We start from the raw sequence: 17,976 nt of genomic DNA, 5'->3' as shown, positions 1-17,976 counted from the left end.
TAAACATTACATTACACACTATATTGACAAAATTGGGACACACCTAAACCGAGCACCTAGCTGTGCCGTCTACCCTTATTCACATTAGCGGAACAAAAGCTCACTAAATTCCAGACTAGTACTGCAATAGGATGTCACCATTGCAACAACTCGGGGGTCTTCTTTCCTGGATATTCCACCATCAACATTAAATGGTATTATTTAAGAAGTGGCAGACCATGTAAGGTTACAGAGTGGGGTGGGTGGGGTGCATAGTGCATAAAAGTCACCAATGCTCTGTTAACTGAAGAGTTCCAAACTGATGTGTGCCGAAAGCTTCATAGCATTTGATCGAGTTTTCAGGGCCGAGCAGCCGCCTGCAAGTCTTACGTCACCAAGCACGATGCCAAGTGCTGGAGTAGTGTAATGTACGCTGTCACTGCACTCTGAAACAGTGGAAATGTGTTTTGTGGAGTGACTAATCACACCTCTCTTACAGTATGAGTTTGGTGAAGGTCAGAAGAACGTTACTTGTCTGACAGCACTGTGCCAACTGTAAAGCTTGGTTGAGGAGAGATAATGCTATGGGGTTGTTTTTTAGGGGCGGGCCTTGCCTCATTGCATTTAGTGAAATCTTAAAACTTCAGCATACCAAGACATTTTAGACAACTGTATTCCTGTTGGGGTGAACTACAACAGGAAATTGCGAGCCAGGCACTCTTGTCCAACATCAGTATCTGATCTCACAAATGCTCTTCAGGATGATTGGGCAAAACCTCTCACAGACACACTCCCAACATCTTGTAGAAAGCCTCCCCAGAAGCGTGGAAGTGGTCACAGCTGAAAATAGGGGAGTGACTCCATATTAATGCCTATTGATTTAAAATGGGAGGCCATAAAAGCTCCTGTAGGTGTAACATGTAGGTGTTCCAACACTTTTGTGCATATAGTGAATGAATAGACTGAAGCTGCGGTAAAACCACAGTCTGCCAGAAGATGTCGCCAGAGGTCTTTCACTGTAAGCTTTAAGGAATGCTAAAGCTCGTCTAGGTAAAGTAAGCAAAGTTGATTAAAAGGAAGCACGCAAACTCGAAACTCTGTTTCTATGCACCAGGAAACCACAACCCTAACCTCTTATTTTTACCTTAGTCCGAAGCTTAATCAGCCCATATTCAGTTCTATAATAACAGCTCACAGGAACAACCTTTGATCCTGTCCTGTGGTAAGCGGGGTGGTGGGCGGAATTGGAGGACTGTATTCACGGTTTCTCTTCAGCAGGAGGATGTAAGATGTTGTACCAGGAGACATCGTGCTGTAGTTTCGGGAAGTTAGAAGTGAAAACGTAGTGCCAGAAAAGCCCAAGCCAGGGATAGCCTACTCTGACGTCAGGCAGCTTTATAAGCGCTCAGCGGGAGTTTCAAGGTCCTTTTACGCACCATGAGTGGCAAAGACAGAGCGAAGAAAGCGGCCAGGGAGAGCCCGAGCAAGACTCCAGAGCCTAAAGGTTCGGGGTCCACTCGGAGGAAGAGCCATGGGAAGGACGAGGAGCAAAGAGAGGGAAGCGCAAAAGCTGCAGGACCAGCGGAAGAAAGGGGAAGGGTAGTTGGCAAAGCCAGACGCGCCGCACCGCCGCCACGGAACACACACAGCCCCGCACCCGCCAAACCCCCACCCAACAGCGGGGCTAACGGCGCAGCGCGACCACGACCACGACCACGACCAACTGCGAGAAGTGCAGAAGCCAAGGACGTTCCCAAAAACCCACCGAAGAAAGGGGTCAGCTTCGACAACAATCCAGCCAGCATTCTCCAGGACACCCTTGAAAAGTTAAAGATCAAGCAAAACGAGAGAATCGAGGCAACGAAATGCGTGAATGAGATCCAGAGGGAAATTGGTAAACATCTGAAAGAGAGGTTAGAGTGGTGCAAAGACATCCAAATGCTGAAGACAGGGAGCCATGTGGAGAACGTTAAAGTAAGTGACCTCAGAGATGCTTGGAGAACAGTAGGGGTCTTTTGCTGACCTTTTCTGGGTCGAGTAAACTTCTCAATGTAACTGTTGCAGATCTGCGAGTCTGATGAGTTCGATGTGATGTTTGTCGTTTCTGTGGAGAGAGTGGACATCCAGCCCTTTGGAGAGGATGGCGCCTTCTATAGCGTGGCGATGAAGCGCAATCCTAACAGACATCCTCTGGACAGCTTTCTGAACGAGGACAAAACCATCAGAGCCAGCGACATGCTCCAGGAATTCCGGAAGACAGTGAAGGAATGGGTGGGAAGGCCGAATTGTAAGAATTGTAAGAATCAGTAGTGAGCGCGTAAAATGGAATACATATGGGTAGATCTATGAAAGAGCTCATTTATTTGACCATTTATTTTATAGTTGTTTTTTACTTTAAAAACAACAACAACAAAAAAAACAGCTTTTGCTGATCTCTGGTTTCAGGTGGTCTTTGATCTCACAGACAGTCAAACAGCTGGTCATCTAAGCAACAACATATCCAGAGATTAGTTTCTTATTGACCAGCATGGTATATGTTTTAATTCAGAGTTTGATGCCCAGCTGGTCAAGAACTAAGCAAGTCAACCAGCTTCACCAGCATGATGAGCTTGAACTGGGCGGGCTGTTTTTTTTTGTAGACATTTGTGGTTCATGTTTGCCCTTTTTACAGATGTCGTTACAGTGGAAGCTAAAAAGCCAGGCTGCCCCGCCGTGACCCTGCAGGTGAAGGGAAAGGACGGCAGGATCATCTCACTGGACTTCGTGCTGGGGCTGGAGGTGCACAGCTCAAGCTGGCCACCCTTCACGAAGGACGGATTCAAGGTTGACAACTGGCTTGGGATCAAAGTGAAAACGGACCTGAAGCGCAAACCCTATTATTTGGTGCCCAAATACGAAGGCAGAGGCAAGAAGGAGTATGACGGGGTTATCGCCAAGGGTAAGAGTATGTAAGGCTTTAAAAGAGAATACAAACAGCAAGAGTGAAATCTTCTAGTGTACTCTATAGAGTTGACTCATCATTTAAGAGCAGAACCTGTGGGTGTTGCATATGGAAGAACATCAACATTAAAGTTGAAAATGAAAAGGCTGAAAATTGTTCCCCTGGACAGACGCATGGCGCATCTCCTTCTCACATGTGGAGAAAAACATCTTGAAAAACCATGGCCACTCCAAGACCTGCTGTGAGTCCGGTTTCAGTTGCTGCAGGTGAGTGCGTTACATTCCACACAAAGAACCCTGTTTAGTGGCAACAAGCCTATTACACAATCCAGAGGAGTGAGTCAACCATCCAGTGGAAATGCAGAAACAATAGTGAAACCAAAGCTCTGTTCAGATTACCAGGCTGAAGTCATTTAATTATGAATTAATGTGACCGATTCTTTCAGGGCTATGTGGACAGGTCAAATCTGGTCATTTAACACTGGCCTCACTTTCATATACGGATACGTAGGTGATTTGTGGTCAAGCCACATGAAAGCGAACTGTTGAATTTCAAGAATTTTTCAGCATCTTACTGCCTGTACACATACGCTTGGTGCTGTCGTATTCGGCCACCACCACCAGCAACATGGCAAAATAACAATGGAAGAGAGGTACAGCTGACGGAGGCAAAATGCATGAACTTCATGATCAGTGGGTGCATGCGTGCCATTTCAGGGACAGATACGTTCACATTACAGAGAGATCCAGCTCACTTACATTTATTAATGTGAACAGTCAACATAGTCTAATCCATTTAATGTGAACATAGCCTAACCACCCAGGTCCCGGTACTTCATTTCTCTAACCGCGGTCTCCAAAAGCTGGCTCTGCTGCAATCCTGTAATGGTTTCTATTCTCTCATGTCCCACTGTTAATGGAAACCACAGTCAAAACTAGCTATCTGAATGCATCCTATATTCATTGTTCATTTCTTAAATACAGTCAAATCCTCACATATTTGTTCAGGTTACTTTGAAATCTTGCTCGGCCTTTATTTGAATCCAATCAAGCTGTATAATATACAATTAGAATCAGCACATTTTTTTATATTTGCCACAGATAAAGATCATTCTGGACCTCAGAATTTAGTCGAGAATGAAAATGTTTTGTTGCACCCCAATGAGAGTGACAATTTCCAACCCCGCCCCCCCACCTCAGGAAGCAGTGCCTGAAGCTACTGAAGTTCTTGGTGCGGAAGCTGAAGGAGAAGTACCCAAAGGAGGCAGGTAAACTATGCTCCTACCATGCCAAGACCACACTCCTCCATGGCTGTGCAGCGCGGGTGGACGACAGCATGTGGGCAGTCGATCAGCTCAGCTACTGCTTTCAGCAGGTCCTCGCTGACTTCGAAGAGCATTTAAGAAAACAAAATCTGCCCAACTTTTTCATCCCCTCTCACAACCTACTTAAGTCTGCTGGCCTGGATAAGAAGAGCTGCGACGCCCTGGCGGACCTCATCGAGCACCAGCGCAACAACGGTTTTCCTTTGTTCCGCTGAGTCAGGTTCACCTCAGAGGTGCTGAGTATATTTGATCATGTGCTTTTCAGAATGAAATTATGTTTATGTTTAATAAACTTTTAAACTTAAAATTAAGTTTTAATAAACTTCCATTTAAAAATAAATCTGCATGTTTATGTAAACCTTCAATTTCTTCAAGTTTTAAGCCTTCAATTCACCATCATGTTGAGTTTTGATTTGATCTTCACACTACTATTGAAATAAACAACTGTTACACTTTATTTTTATTTTGTATTTATTTATTATTTTAATTCCAGAACATTTCATAACAGGTATAGCTGTTGATTTATGATGAAGGTGATTCTTTTAGTACTTTCAGAGATGTTTATTTAAATGTCACTAGAATATCACAACACATTAAATGACATCAGTTTCCTTGTCTCAGGTGTGAATATTATAAACAATAATAAACTGAACATGCTAACATTAAAGTAGAGTAGCTCTCTCATTCAAACAAAACAGTAATGAAAACCCAATGCAGGCAATAGATGAATGCGATTGGCCTCTTCTTTCTAATACAAACAAACAAAAAAAAAAACATGCCATGTACTTTTTGCATGTAAACGTGAACATGTTTTTACTGAATGGTCTGGGAGCAGTCCATAACATTATTCCTAAATACAAGTTGTAAGCAGTCTATTCACTCTTATTTAATAAACAATGTGTGCTACACCTATGGGTCTAATATTATTTTTGACAAGGTAAAAAAAAAAAAAAAAAGAGGTCCAGTGATTCCAGATTAGAGGTAGAGGCATTAGAGGCATTTACACCGATCAGTCACAACATTAGCACCCGTCTAATCCTGAGCAGGTCCACAACAGATGTGACCAGTCGAGGCATGGATTACACAAGACCGCAGTTCCTTTAAATCCTGTAAGTTGTGGAGCTTGGCCTCCACGGATCGCATCAATGAGCTTTGGGTGCCCACGGCCCTGTCAAGAGTTCACATACGTTTCCTTTCTTGGACCACTTTTGGTGGGTACTTACCACTGATGTTTTGGAGACATTCTGACCCAGTTGACTAGCCATCTCCATTATGCTTATCCACGTTTCCTGCTTTTAACACTCCATCTTAAAGAACTGACTGTTCACTTGCTGACTGATATATCCCACCCCTTGACAGATGCTGCTGTAGATGATCACTTTACCAGTCAGTGGTGCTAACGTTATGGCTGATCAGGGAATACTACATTATGGAAGTGCTAAATGTTAGTGACAACATTCTGTCATTCCAAAGGCCAACCATCGGTCCTAAAAAGATTTTGGCAATATTGGCACACATTGATAAAACTTACATTAATGCATAAAATAATTTTAAGTGTAGTGACTCATATCAACCATCAAATATCAAGATGATTAAATGATCATTTTTTTTAGGCTAATTTATTTAATGTTACCTTTCTAAGATCAGAAATGCCAATTTGACTCTCCTCTGTTCCTTCCTTCTTTACGACCCCAAACTCCACCACCATTCTCTCTCGCTCCTCGACTTCCTCCACCACCACCACCACCACCACCACCTCTGGATTTGGCAGGGAACATCTCTTTCTCCCTCTGGTGTTTATCATAGCGCTCTGCCATTAGTACCAGCTCTTCTGGTACCTCCTACAACACAGTGCACCCCAGAGTCAGACACTGTTTATTTGCATTCTTGATACAGTGGTGATTAGGTTTAGGTAGAGGACTATGCACAGAAAAGTGAGGTTTGGTGTGTGTACCTGGCCAGCTCTCTCTAGGATGTGTATAAGCTCAGCAGCCCACCTCCAGTCTTCTCTGGTAACCAGGGTCACAGAAGCCCCAGATCGTCTGATAAATCATAGTTAGTGTTAGTACAGTCTTAAACTTTACCTCTCTCATACATATGCTGTGGAATCCACTTACCCTGCGCGACCAGTACGCCCAACCCGATGAACATACTCCTCAATATTTCGTGGGAAGTCATAGTTAAATACATGAGTAATGTCATGTACATCCAGTCCTCTAGAGGCAAGGTCTGTGGCCACCAGAATGCGAACACGCCCTGCACAGAATCAGTGCAACCATAAATTGTTAGAGCATAGTAAAGTCTGTGTGGCATACTTTTTAAGAAACCACTGAGAGCATGAAACAACCACATAAGAACATCCCCCAGGACATTAACCTGCCATTACATATATGTATATATTATATACACACAATCACAAAAATATTGCTTTTAATTTTTTTTTTGTTGTTTTCACACAGTCCCACAGGCGACGAAGCAAATAGATAACTGACTGATAAGCATTTTTATTGCCAGGTGTGGCCCATTTCCTCATTCCAAATTCAAGAGATGAAATGTTTGAAGTTGACTGTAGGATCTCTCAATACATGTTCAAAATAGGGGTTGATGCAAGTAAAGAAGCAGCAACAACAGAAGCAACACTGTCAAACATGATGGAGCCACTGTTACAGCATGGGCATGTATGACTGGCAATGGGTCACGTGTTTATTGATTTGACTGTTGATTAAAGCAGTAAGATGATGATTAGGTCAGCCTCACCTGACCTCAACCCAATTGGGCATGCTTTTCACTTAATATTGACAAAACTGAGGGCCCAAACATGTAGCACCAGAAAGCAGAAGCAGTAAAAAAACCTGGCGAAGCAAGTCAATGGAGGACAATCAGCATTTTGTGATATGCATGGGTTTCATACTTTAGTGCAAGGAATTTGTATCCTACAATTAATCCATAAGTTTATACGTCCAGTTACTTTCAAGTGGAGGACCACATAAACATTAGCTGTAGTGGCTAAACAATTAATGCAGTACTAGATAAATCCTCCAAATTAAAATTCAAACTAATTTTGATGTACAGAGGGCCAAGAAACAACAAAAAAAAGTCGTCATTGTTCAAATACTTATGAACCCCACTGTACTGACTTTTGCATACCATCTTTGAAGTCTTGTAGAGCCTCTTCACGGTCACACTGTTCTCTGTCCCCATGCAACGACTGAACTGCTACCCCCCGCAGACAAAGATCACTGGACAGATCATCTGCCCTGTGTGCCACATCACCAAGAGGGAGACAATGACACTTTTACATAAATTGACAAAAACGGACCTTCTCACTAAAGATAAATTAGGCCTAGTAATAATAAGTAAACAAACAGTTCTTTAAAAGCAAAGGATGCATATAAACACTTCCAGCCAAAAAACAGAATGTTGGAAACAGCATTTACTGAATTGTATTTATTTATTTCTACCAAAAGGAAGAGCATGGTGGGTATGGCACTAGCACCCGCTCTACCTACTCTGTGTGTTACTAGTCTTGTAGGCGAGTCCTACACTGAGGGCTCACCAGTATCTGAAGCCCCACCCAGAAACAAAGAGTTTCATTTTCTAGTGAAATTAGGCCATTTCCCCTAAAGCCCTTCTAGCAAACAGCTCATGCAAGCAGTGCTGCATTAAAAGGGCACTTAAGGAAACGGACACAGCAAAAGGGGAGGGACTTTCAAATTTCAAACCAAAACAGGAGTGCCACTCAAAAAGTATAAATGATGTGTGTGCGTTATTGCCATTGCTTCTCATTCAGCCGGAGGCGTAGAAGCTTAGCTAAGGGAATTACCAAACGAGAGAAAGTTTGAAATGAGCAAACAGACTTTAGTTTAGTTGGAAAAACTTACACAATCTTTTTCCCAACAAAGATCAACACTTTGTCCAGAGGCTCCATATTGTGTATGAAATCAAACACATAGGCTTTCTTCTCTTCTTCCTGCACAAACAGGACAGTCTGCTGTACGGTGTTCACAGCCTGAAGAAAAGAGAAGCATTTATAATTACAGGGGAATTCACCTGGAATCTTCTGAACTCATCTAGCACGTTCTGAAATAATATTTGCTCTAGATCCGATTTCAATGACCCAGTGTTTCATCAGCTTAAGTGCCTCAATCTTTGTAAACCTACTAATAAGTATGTACAGTAAATTGTGCGTAAACTGTAATCAAACCATTTCTAATGTGTTTTTCCAAATGTGGTTAATCACTCTAAAACATGCCTGTAGCAAACACCTACTCATCCCCGATTGCTTATCATTTTGATAAAATATTGAATTCAGCATTTTTCCATTCAGGTAAACGTCTCATTCTGTTCCCCTGTAGACATACGCCTCCAAATCAGTGTGTCTAACATGTACCAAAGTCTTCGGCACGGATAACTTATGACCCAGAAACGTACATGCATACATACATACATACATAAATAAATGAGTGGAGTAATAAATGAACAATAAAATGAACTTTGTGAACAACACTTTGACTGTGCTGTTTCATCTGCATTACAATATAATGTCTTGTTTCTAAGATCACAGTAATTATGATGATTAGAGATCAACAGGTGTGTTAATACAAGGATATATGCAAGTCATTAAATGCCAGTTAACTTACTGCCAGATCTAAGGTGCCCACATACACCATCATGGGATCTTTCAGGTAGGACCTTGCCAAACGTCTCACACCGGCTGGCCAAGTGGCACTAGATTTACATTATGGAAAAAGCAAACTGATAATGGTAAATGTGGTTACATGAAAACATGTCAGAGAGGGGCAATGTTTAAACGTTGAATGTAAATAATGTTAATACATGTTTAAGAACTTTAACACTAGCTAAAAGTATTTTTTCTTTTACAGATATACCTGCTTTACCCGCACTTGAAAGCTCAATGTATCTCTGACCTGGTCATAACTGTTTGTCTGTCAGGCCGAATGTCCAGAATGATTTTCATAATTTGAGGTTCGAACCCCATATCCAACATCCGGTCTGCCTCATCCAGTACCTGTCCTCATCAAATTGATGGGGGGGGGGTTGTTAAGGATGTTTAGGATTAAAATCATTCCAGCACAATACATCATACCCTATGTGTAACACAGTCACTCAACCTGTATGTAAACATACCAGGTAGGTAATGGATCGCAGGTTGATGAGCTCGTTCATCTGCAGATCGTTCAGTCGCCCTGGTGTTGCAATCACTATGTCAACACCACTGGTCACCATCTTTATCTGTGCTCGTCTGTCACCTCCTCCATAAACACAGATACTGTATGGAGGCCAGAGAAAGGTTAAGCATGACTGAAACACTTTTGTCCAGAAATGTGTAGGTTTTCAAACGTCAGGGTGGCGTTTTTTTTTTTTTTTTTTTAAACAGTAAACACAATAATGCATCAGCTCTTTGTAGATCTCTCTGAGATTGTGCTTTTAAAAAAAAAAAAAAAAGTTTATGGGTAAAATAGGTAGATGGGTAAACATTCCATGTCAGGTGGTACAACCAATGAAAAAACAAGGAAAATATTACTTTTTATTCAGTTTAAAAAATATTTGAATACATTTGATAGCATAGGAAAAAAGTGAATAAATGCATTCACATTACAAGCATGTTTAATAAGAAATTTGAACGCAAGCAAAGTGGCTAAACCAGTACATCAGGTGGCGCAACGGCAAAGAATTCACTATACAAACCATTTTATATAAGAGTGATATGGGAAGTGCTTTAAAAAACTGTCTGCAAAAGAACCACATCTTACAGAGATAAAGAGAGGTAATACTAATCTAAATCTAAATCCATCTAAACACAAGTAAAAAACAGTTATTGGTTCACCAGACTTGTATTTTACTCTTACAATTACACAGCAGTCAGGCCTTTCAGAATTACATTTTTGTTAAATCAATTTTTAATTCAATTTTTTTTTATTTGTATGTAATTATTTCACTGCTGTGTCCCGTTGCTATCAATTTTGAAGCTGATGTTAACCTGCTGCTGCTCTTCAAATCACAATCCATTATATTTAATCAATCTAGTACACTATAGCCTATACCAGTTACTATGAATGTGATCAATCAATTGCTTCTGATCACTGCCTTTCATTTATAAAGTCTGTTGACTAAAACTTTAGTTTTTTTGTTACATAAAAAAAATTGGTTCAGCATATTTTCTGTCGTTACAAAAATATTCATGTGGCTTATCCGACAACCCTCAGATGGTGAGATCAGGTAAATTATTGATCTAAACCAATAAATAATAGGTTAAAGTGAACACTGTTGATAACTATGCTGTGAACAGCCCTTGGAATTCATTTTAGACACGGTCATTGACTGATCTCTCTTTCTGCTTCATTTATTCAAACATTTCTTTCCATTCGCATTTGGTAGAGTGAGAAAGAATGAACACCTATGCACCTCTTAAAGCCTTTGTAGCTGTACTTGTTGCATTCAGCTTCTATCTGGAGGGCCAGTTCTCGAGTGGGAGTTAGGACCAGCATCCCAGGGCCACTTTTCTTGTCCCTGCGCCTGTAAAAAGACAAATCAAACAGCCATGAAGGGCATTCACAAGCATTCACAGGGGACTGGGATTAACATCCGCTCAGGAATTAGTATAAATGGCATCTTTTTTGTCATATATGTTATCTGTGCGGCAGCGTGAATGTCAAAAACACACTGAATCTGACACACATTTTCAGTTTCGATTTGGGCCACTGTCAACAGCCTAAAATATTTGGTGAGAAAATTGGATTTGGGACACTTTACCTGCTGTGTGAACGTAGCCTTATTTTCACTCAGATGCATAACCAAAAGCACCCAATTCTAACTACTAAAAAAGGGTTTATAGAATAATGCCTTATAAGAACCCTCCATTTTACAGGTTTGGTTGTTCTTTTTTTGTGACGCTTTTTCAATATAAAACAGACGCACACAGACACACTCCTTACACGATGCCAAAGCACTGAGGGGAAATAAAGAACATGATAATATGATATACTTACACTCTCTCTATGGTTCACAAAATATCTAAAGGTTGAGAAACATAAGTGTCCTTACACAGGCTGCTGGTCCATGTGGATGAAGCCAGGAAGCAAATACGACAGGGTCTTCCCAGTTCCAGTCTGAGCAATTCCAATGAGGTCTAGACCTTGCAGAACTATAGGCCATGCCTGGGACTACAGTAGGAGACAAAACACAGCCTGTATCATGTCCTTGACCATTTTCTATCTATTAAAGAGTGGCTTAGAAGAGGAAACACTGTCAGGACTCTAGAATGCACAACAATGAGAGTGTTTACTAAAATAATAATAATAATAATAATAATAATAACAACAACAACAATCAATAATTATTATTACATGTGGTTTATTAAATTAATAACGCTAGCAGCTACAGCGTTCTTGTAAATAGTTCAGGGTGTGTGAAAACCTGTTTAACAACTAAAAGGTTTGTCTTTTTTATGCTCTTTGTTTGTGACTTGCATATGTTTTTGTTTTTTTTGCTTATAGATTGGACAACACATTCCTACACAACTAGAATCCAAAACGGACTAAATCACTCAGAGTACTAATCTCTGATCTTAAATCTGAAATTTTCGACCCAATAAGCAGTTTCAGGCAAACATTTCCATTTTGGTGCATTACATTTCAAAATAAAGGTCTTTCTGACAGACAACATACAGCTGCTTGCAGACAGGAGTTCCCCTAAAATTTTCTATCCTCCTTCAAACTAAAAACCACAATGCAAGTCCCCTCTTTTTAATCTAATTACTTGTTGTCTTTTGAAATGCTGCTTTCAAATCTAATTGGCACAGATCGCATAGCATCAACCAATCGAGGAACAGGTTATGACCGTTTTTTTTTTTTTGGTTTGTTTGGTTTTTTTTTTTGCACTGAATTTCATTTCAAAGTACCTGAATGGGAGTCGGCTTTTGAAACCCCACTCTCTGTATGTTCTCCATAATTCCAGGATAGTGATCAAAAGCTTCTTGGAAAGTGTACACTGGATTAGGGATGACTCTTTTGTCTTCCTCTTTCAGGTCATCCACAAAGATATTGTTATTCTCTTTTCTGTTAGGGACAGATACAGAATTGCGATCTAAGAAATGCATACAAGAGGACATTCAAACCAGAGCTCATCTTCTCCAACCTAAACAGAACCATGCAGTTGGGCATGACCGTTAATGAAACACGATTCTTTACAGAAGCCAAGGGCACATCTTTCTTTCGTTATCTCCCACGCCTCTCTGCTACGGCTTCAGAAAGATGATTTCTGCTCCATAAATAAGAATAACATGATGGGTGTTCACAGGTTGCTAATCACACACGATTTAACATGACTATTCTAACAAAGGGCCTGGCATGAGAAAAAGCTCAACCACATTTCTATGCAGAAAGAATATGCTTTGACGCTGAACTCGATCAAGTTTCTCACAGGATGAGCACAGGAAGCTCAATCTGCTTAAACATAGTTAAACAGAGCCCTCTGCTGGACAGTGTAACACACCACAACATGCAAACACTTAATAAAGAAATAACTGTAGCTAGTTGTTAAAGAAATAATTTCTTTGGTTTCTATCTCTTCTGCTTAACATATTTACAGCTACAGCATGAACAGTTCGTCAAAATGACATCCATTTGGAACTTGAAGCACTGAGTGTGCATTTTTGGGGGAGGCAAATGACATATCCTCAGCACATGATAAAAGACCAAAATTAAGCACACAGAGCTCAAAGGAAATTGCTCTTCTAAGTACATTTTTGGTACTTAGCTTTTGTTGTTGGATGACCTGTCTCTACTGTCCAGGGAAGGCTTTCTACTAGATTCAGGGTCAGGGGGAATTCCTGTGAGGGTCTGATTGCATTCAGCGACAAAAGCCCACACCCGGCAAAAGGCACTGTGCCAATAGGTTCATGTTTATCTGTTCCAAAATCCTATTCTATCGGAAGCACTTCTCTACAGGGTCTAGACAAGCCATGTGTGTGCATTCGTACATCTGTGTCAGCAACAGGTGCAACTTAAAGCAGCTGTTTATGTATTTATTAGAAGGGCTGTCCACAAGGTCAGTTTCCCAGACAGGGATGAAACCTAGTCCTGGATTACCTTGTCCTTGTGTAGTCCAAGATTAGGTTTACTGTCTGGGAAACCAACTCCGTGTATTCCCTCTACTGCAGACTCATTCATACACACTTGCCTCCATGCTGTGACCTCCTCTGCACTGCGACTGGCCACTGACTTAGCCTCAATGTAGAAATTCTTCTTCAGAGGTGGAAGATCTGAAAAAAACAAACAGAATTCCTTGTATTAAGTGCACAATTACAGAACATAATCATGAGCAAAATGTCATGCATGCATATACCCAAGGAGTGGTGAACCTTTGGCTTTTCAATGTTCATTTTTCAGTAGCCGCTGATCTCTAAAAACCTCAATGAATGGCCTTAAACGTTTTATACACATTTACTGAGGTCATATGAAAATACTGCCAAGAGCTCCCCCTGATGGTAGCGAATGAGTGACCAGTCATTCTATTTATCAGGTTGTCCTTCAACATTTATATTATGAAAAACTGAAGTCTTGAAATAAACAAAAGAGGGAAACCTTGACAATTATAAATTGAGGCAACAGTTTTGCCTTGTAATACATAACGTCTGGTAAAACATGTCCACTTACGAGGCTCAGCTGTAGCCCTCTGTAACCTCCTGTAAAACTCTTACTTCTGTTGTTACTTACTTCTGAAACCTTACAAAAGACCATCCATTAAACTCAGCCCATTCTAGGTCTTGCATTACTCTACACCTTTAATTCATTGGCAGTTGCTGTGAAACGTCCTGATAAACTCACCTTGCCATTTCATAGTCTCATATTTCTGCCTGTTCTCTCTTATGGAGGTCCAGTCTATGGGCGCTGTGGCAGTGCCTGCTGAAGTCTGCAATGATGATGCTGGCCAGCATGACTTGCTCCTTACTCCTGATCGCTCACTCCCTGCAAACACACACACAGACCTGATGACAGTCTTTACCAAACCAAGTGTCCAACTTGTCTATTACTAATGCTGCAGCCGCCGAAAACTGCATCGATGCTGTTTGTCAACAGCATAGATGTTTAGAACATGTATACTTCACTTTAACTAAACAACTAACTGCACTGACTAGAGTGCTTATGACCTTCGGCCCATCTGACACTTCCTTTATTTTCTTACCACTGTTGAATCGAGGTCCACTGGCACTGCCAGATATCAGCTCCTCAATCATATCCTTGGCCTTTTGCTGAACATCACTGCTTCCAAAGATCAGCACCTCTCCCTCATAATCGCCACGGTTAATCTATTCACAATTCATGACAAAAACATGCGGTAAACATACTAAAGCTTTTTGTTAAAGGCCTCAAAGTTAGTATTAATTTGTTGGATATGCAACTCAAAATTAGGTGTCTTTATTAAACCTTCCCATAGGAGTTTACAGGGCATGGGACTGCATCTGGATTTGGACGCAAAATTATAACAGCACACACCCCCTACTGTATGAATCAAGAACAACTTTTCAAACAAATTCACCAAACATTAAACACATCTCGTCTTTTACAAGCAGAAAAAATTAAGATAAGAGTACATGCATTCCATGTTTGTCGGGTCTTACCATAAAATTGAACGGTTCAATTGAGAACCATGGAGAATACTATGTGGAATACTGTGGTGCTCCTGTGTCTAGGTTAACTTCTGGCTCGCTCCTTTTAGTAATGCTGTTAGTCAGATCTGCAGGAGTCGTTAGCCACACTTTGATAATGTTCACAGTTTCTGTACTCCATAAATCCAAACTAATTCCATCTATTTACTTTTTTTTCCCCAGGTATAACTGTCCAACGGACCAGCCTGACACGGAAGCTGACCATCGGGCTCCCCTGTTACCAACCACAGATTTCACAGAACCACTAGCTGCTCACCCTCCAGTTACTGCTACCTGCTTCCTACTAGCTGCCTACCCTCCATTACAGACACAAGTTTACCCGAATTCTATTATATAACTATTGATCTAATAGCTGCTATTATTATTATTAACATTAATTATCACTTTCATTATTCTTACCACGACTTCCTGTCTTTGTGACATTAGTCGTAAAAATTGCTAAACATAGAAACGTGATTTAATTTGTGTTTCTGCATTATTTTGCGCACACACACATATATATATATATATATATATATATATATATATATATATATATATATATATATATATATATATATATATATAAATAAATAAATAATCCATTTTATTTATCTATTTTTAAAGAAGCGTGCTACTATTTACTAGTGAAAAACTGAGGAAACAAGCTTCAGTCATTATGTTATGGCCAACCAACTACATTTGGGAAAAGAAGAAGCAAGGCTTCCGCATACGGTTTCCTCAAGCTGTAAAAAATAAACTGACCAAGCACTTAATAAGCGGATTTACCTCAAAACCTTTTTTTTTTTTAGTTTGTTCCCAGAGATGTGTCAGGGACACTCTTCTGCCACGAATATCTCATTCTACCACATTTCAAAGGGCACAAAACAGATCACTAGATCACATGTTATGAATTTGAAATGTGGTAGAATGAGATATTCATGGCAGAAGAGTCATATCACTATCTAGAGCCATTTTATAGGGAACAGAATACAACAAGGTGGTGAACCATTTCAGACACGTCTCACTGCTGTGCGACAGCAGATTACATCGCATAAACGATCACATTTTAAAAATTCCTCAAAGAACCTGCGCCTGAATCGCCACACCAAACAACCTGGTGAATTATGGGTACTCCATGTCTGAAAGGGTACACTGTTTTGTCACCACTACAAAATGGCAGAACCACAATGTAGTGCACTACATAGTGAATAGGGCGCAGGGTCTAGTTAGAGACAATGCTTGCTTTTGGGACATGGTGCATTATCATGCTGGAAGTCGCCACTCAAAGATGTAGCAACAGTAGTCAAACAGGCTGTAGCTTTCCAGCGATGACCGATGATTGAGATTGTCCCTTCTGTCGCACCAGTGTGTCACCTCTGAGGGGACCGAGGGATGGATATATATATATATATATATATATATATATATATATATATATATATATATATATATTTTTTTTTTTTTTTTATAAAATAAAACTAATTCTTTAAGAGTAAAATCTTTAAAGCCAAGGCTGGGTACACATCAAGCTGTAAAAATATATAAAATATACTTTATTATATTCCTAATTCCAGCAATAACAGTCACTCATCTAGCTAGCTAAGGTGTCCTGGTCTGTTAAAAGGTAAAGAAAGTCAGTAAAGCCCAAAGTACAGCTAAGCTAGTCTTGTCTGGAGACTACGAGGTTTTTCAGGCATCAGTAAAATGAGCGTTAGGTTCCTGTGTTTTCCAAACTTGCCTTAATTCTTGCTCCACTGGACTCCTGCAGCTCACGGATTTTCACACCGCCTCGGCCTGTGTTCCCAGAGGAAACAAGGGGGGGGGTTTAATCACCAAATTTTCCAAATTAATTACCATTACATTTATAGAAATTAGAGAAATTAGCTAGCTTACCTATTACCCTCCCGATCAGAGAGTTTTCTACTGAAAGTAACACAGGTCGCCCTGTACCTGATCTACTACCACCACCACGCCTCCCTCTCCCACTGTCAGGATCACTACACATCAGATGATCAGTCGGGTTCGTGTCTCCATGCTGGTTTCTGAGGTTTCTCCAGTCCGACTCATTTCGCTGCTCATTAACTCCAAACTTTCCCCCGAGGTAAACACTCCCTTTACTCCCAAAGGAGGAAGGAGGCCTCCACTCTGTACGCTGAGCGCTAACAACAGGCGAAGGCCCTGCAATGGCCACCCCATCCTCGTCGTATTCCTCTTCCCAGTCCGACATTATAACGGAGGGAAGGTGATTAGCGCACTTCAGCTACTTCAGACAACGAGCCTGTCCATCAACATCCGCTGACGTAACGACAAGTCCCGCCAGAACGAGGAGAAGTCCAGTCCTGCCTCTGGGTTTACATACGGAGCCCCTGAAGTATCAAGGTCGAAAAGTAATATTTAGAGACTTAAATCGTTCCGTCGGTTTAATAAACCAACTCCTATATTAATTAATTAGTCCTCTTGATTTAAGTGAATTAACCGAGGGAACTATTTGTTTTTCTAAATAGCTACGTACAGTATTTCCACCCTGATACTTCAGGGGCTCTGTATTTGGCAAGGAGGACATTTAATAATAATTAGTAATTTTGTTTCTTTACAAATCATTTGAAATTATCTCTTCTATATCTCATCTATATTTTTTACATAATTATGTAAGTAACATAAATAATTAAAAATAAAATATAAATCATTATTATGAGCTACACTGTATGGACGAAAGTATAGGGACATCTGGTCATTCATTGTTTCTTCTTGTATCTTGCTTTTAAAGTGTTGGAGATGGCCCCTGTCTCTACTGTCCAGGGAACACTTACTACTACTAGATTTCGGAGCATTGCTGTGGGGATTTGATTGCATTCAGTGACAAGAGACTCACTCCCAACTCCCATGCTCATCACAAAAATATTGGATGGCACTCCATTGCTCCACAGCTCAATGCTGGGGGGCTTTAAACTCCTCTAGTCCACACCTTGCATTAGGCATGGTGACAATATGTTCATGTTTATCTGCTCCAGAAAGTTATTTATATTGGCAATACTGCAGTTCAGCTTTCGCTAGTTTCAG

The 17,976-nt window shown here is 40.6% G+C and overlaps 2 protein-coding genes across 3 annotated transcripts; one reads left to right on the top strand and one right to left on the bottom strand.

Moving 5' to 3' along the window:
- Positions 1-1,199: 1,199 nt before the first annotated feature.
- Positions 1,200-4,701, top strand: cgasa (cyclic GMP-AMP synthase a). 2 transcript variants are annotated; one of them, XM_072678136.1, is made up of 5 exons: positions 1,200-1,953; positions 2,044-2,266; positions 2,651-2,917; positions 3,090-3,186; positions 4,120-4,701. In XM_072678136.1, the coding sequence occupies exons 1-5, from the start codon at positions 1,417-1,419 to the stop codon at positions 4,457-4,459; spliced, it is 1,464 nt and encodes a 487-aa protein (XP_072534237.1). In that variant the 5' UTR covers positions 1,200-1,416; the 3' UTR covers positions 4,460-4,701. The 2 variants fall into 2 exon arrangements, with proteins under 2 accessions (XP_072534237.1, XP_072534236.1); XM_072678135.1 differs by having other exon boundaries at positions 1,202-1,953; positions 2,044-2,275.
- Positions 4,702-4,740: 39 nt separating this feature from the next.
- Positions 4,741-17,143, bottom strand: ddx43 (DEAD (Asp-Glu-Ala-Asp) box polypeptide 43). Its single transcript, XM_072678134.1, has 17 exons — positions 16,810-17,143; positions 16,655-16,710; positions 14,451-14,574; positions 14,093-14,233; positions 13,446-13,527; positions 12,166-12,322; positions 11,310-11,428; positions 10,671-10,781; positions 9,393-9,534; positions 9,173-9,273; positions 8,885-8,972; positions 8,126-8,253; positions 7,392-7,501; positions 6,362-6,500; positions 6,199-6,286; positions 5,878-6,085; positions 4,741-4,992 (listed from the first exon to the last, which is right to left on the bottom strand). Exons 1-16 carry the CDS (start codon positions 17,141-17,143, stop codon positions 5,888-5,890), a joined length of 2,118 nt encoding a protein of 705 aa, XP_072534235.1. The 3' UTR covers positions 4,741-4,992; positions 5,878-5,887.
- Between the last annotated feature and the right edge of the window lie 833 nt (positions 17,144-17,976).

The sequence above is a fragment of the Salminus brasiliensis genome, chromosome 4 (genome assembly GCF_030463535.1).
Source record: "Salminus brasiliensis chromosome 4, fSalBra1.hap2, whole genome shotgun sequence".
Lineage (NCBI taxonomy): Eukaryota > Metazoa > Chordata > Actinopteri > Characiformes > Bryconidae > Salminus > Salminus brasiliensis.
Note: the sequence above shows the minus strand (reverse complement) of the source record. Positions and strands in the feature narration are given on the sequence as shown.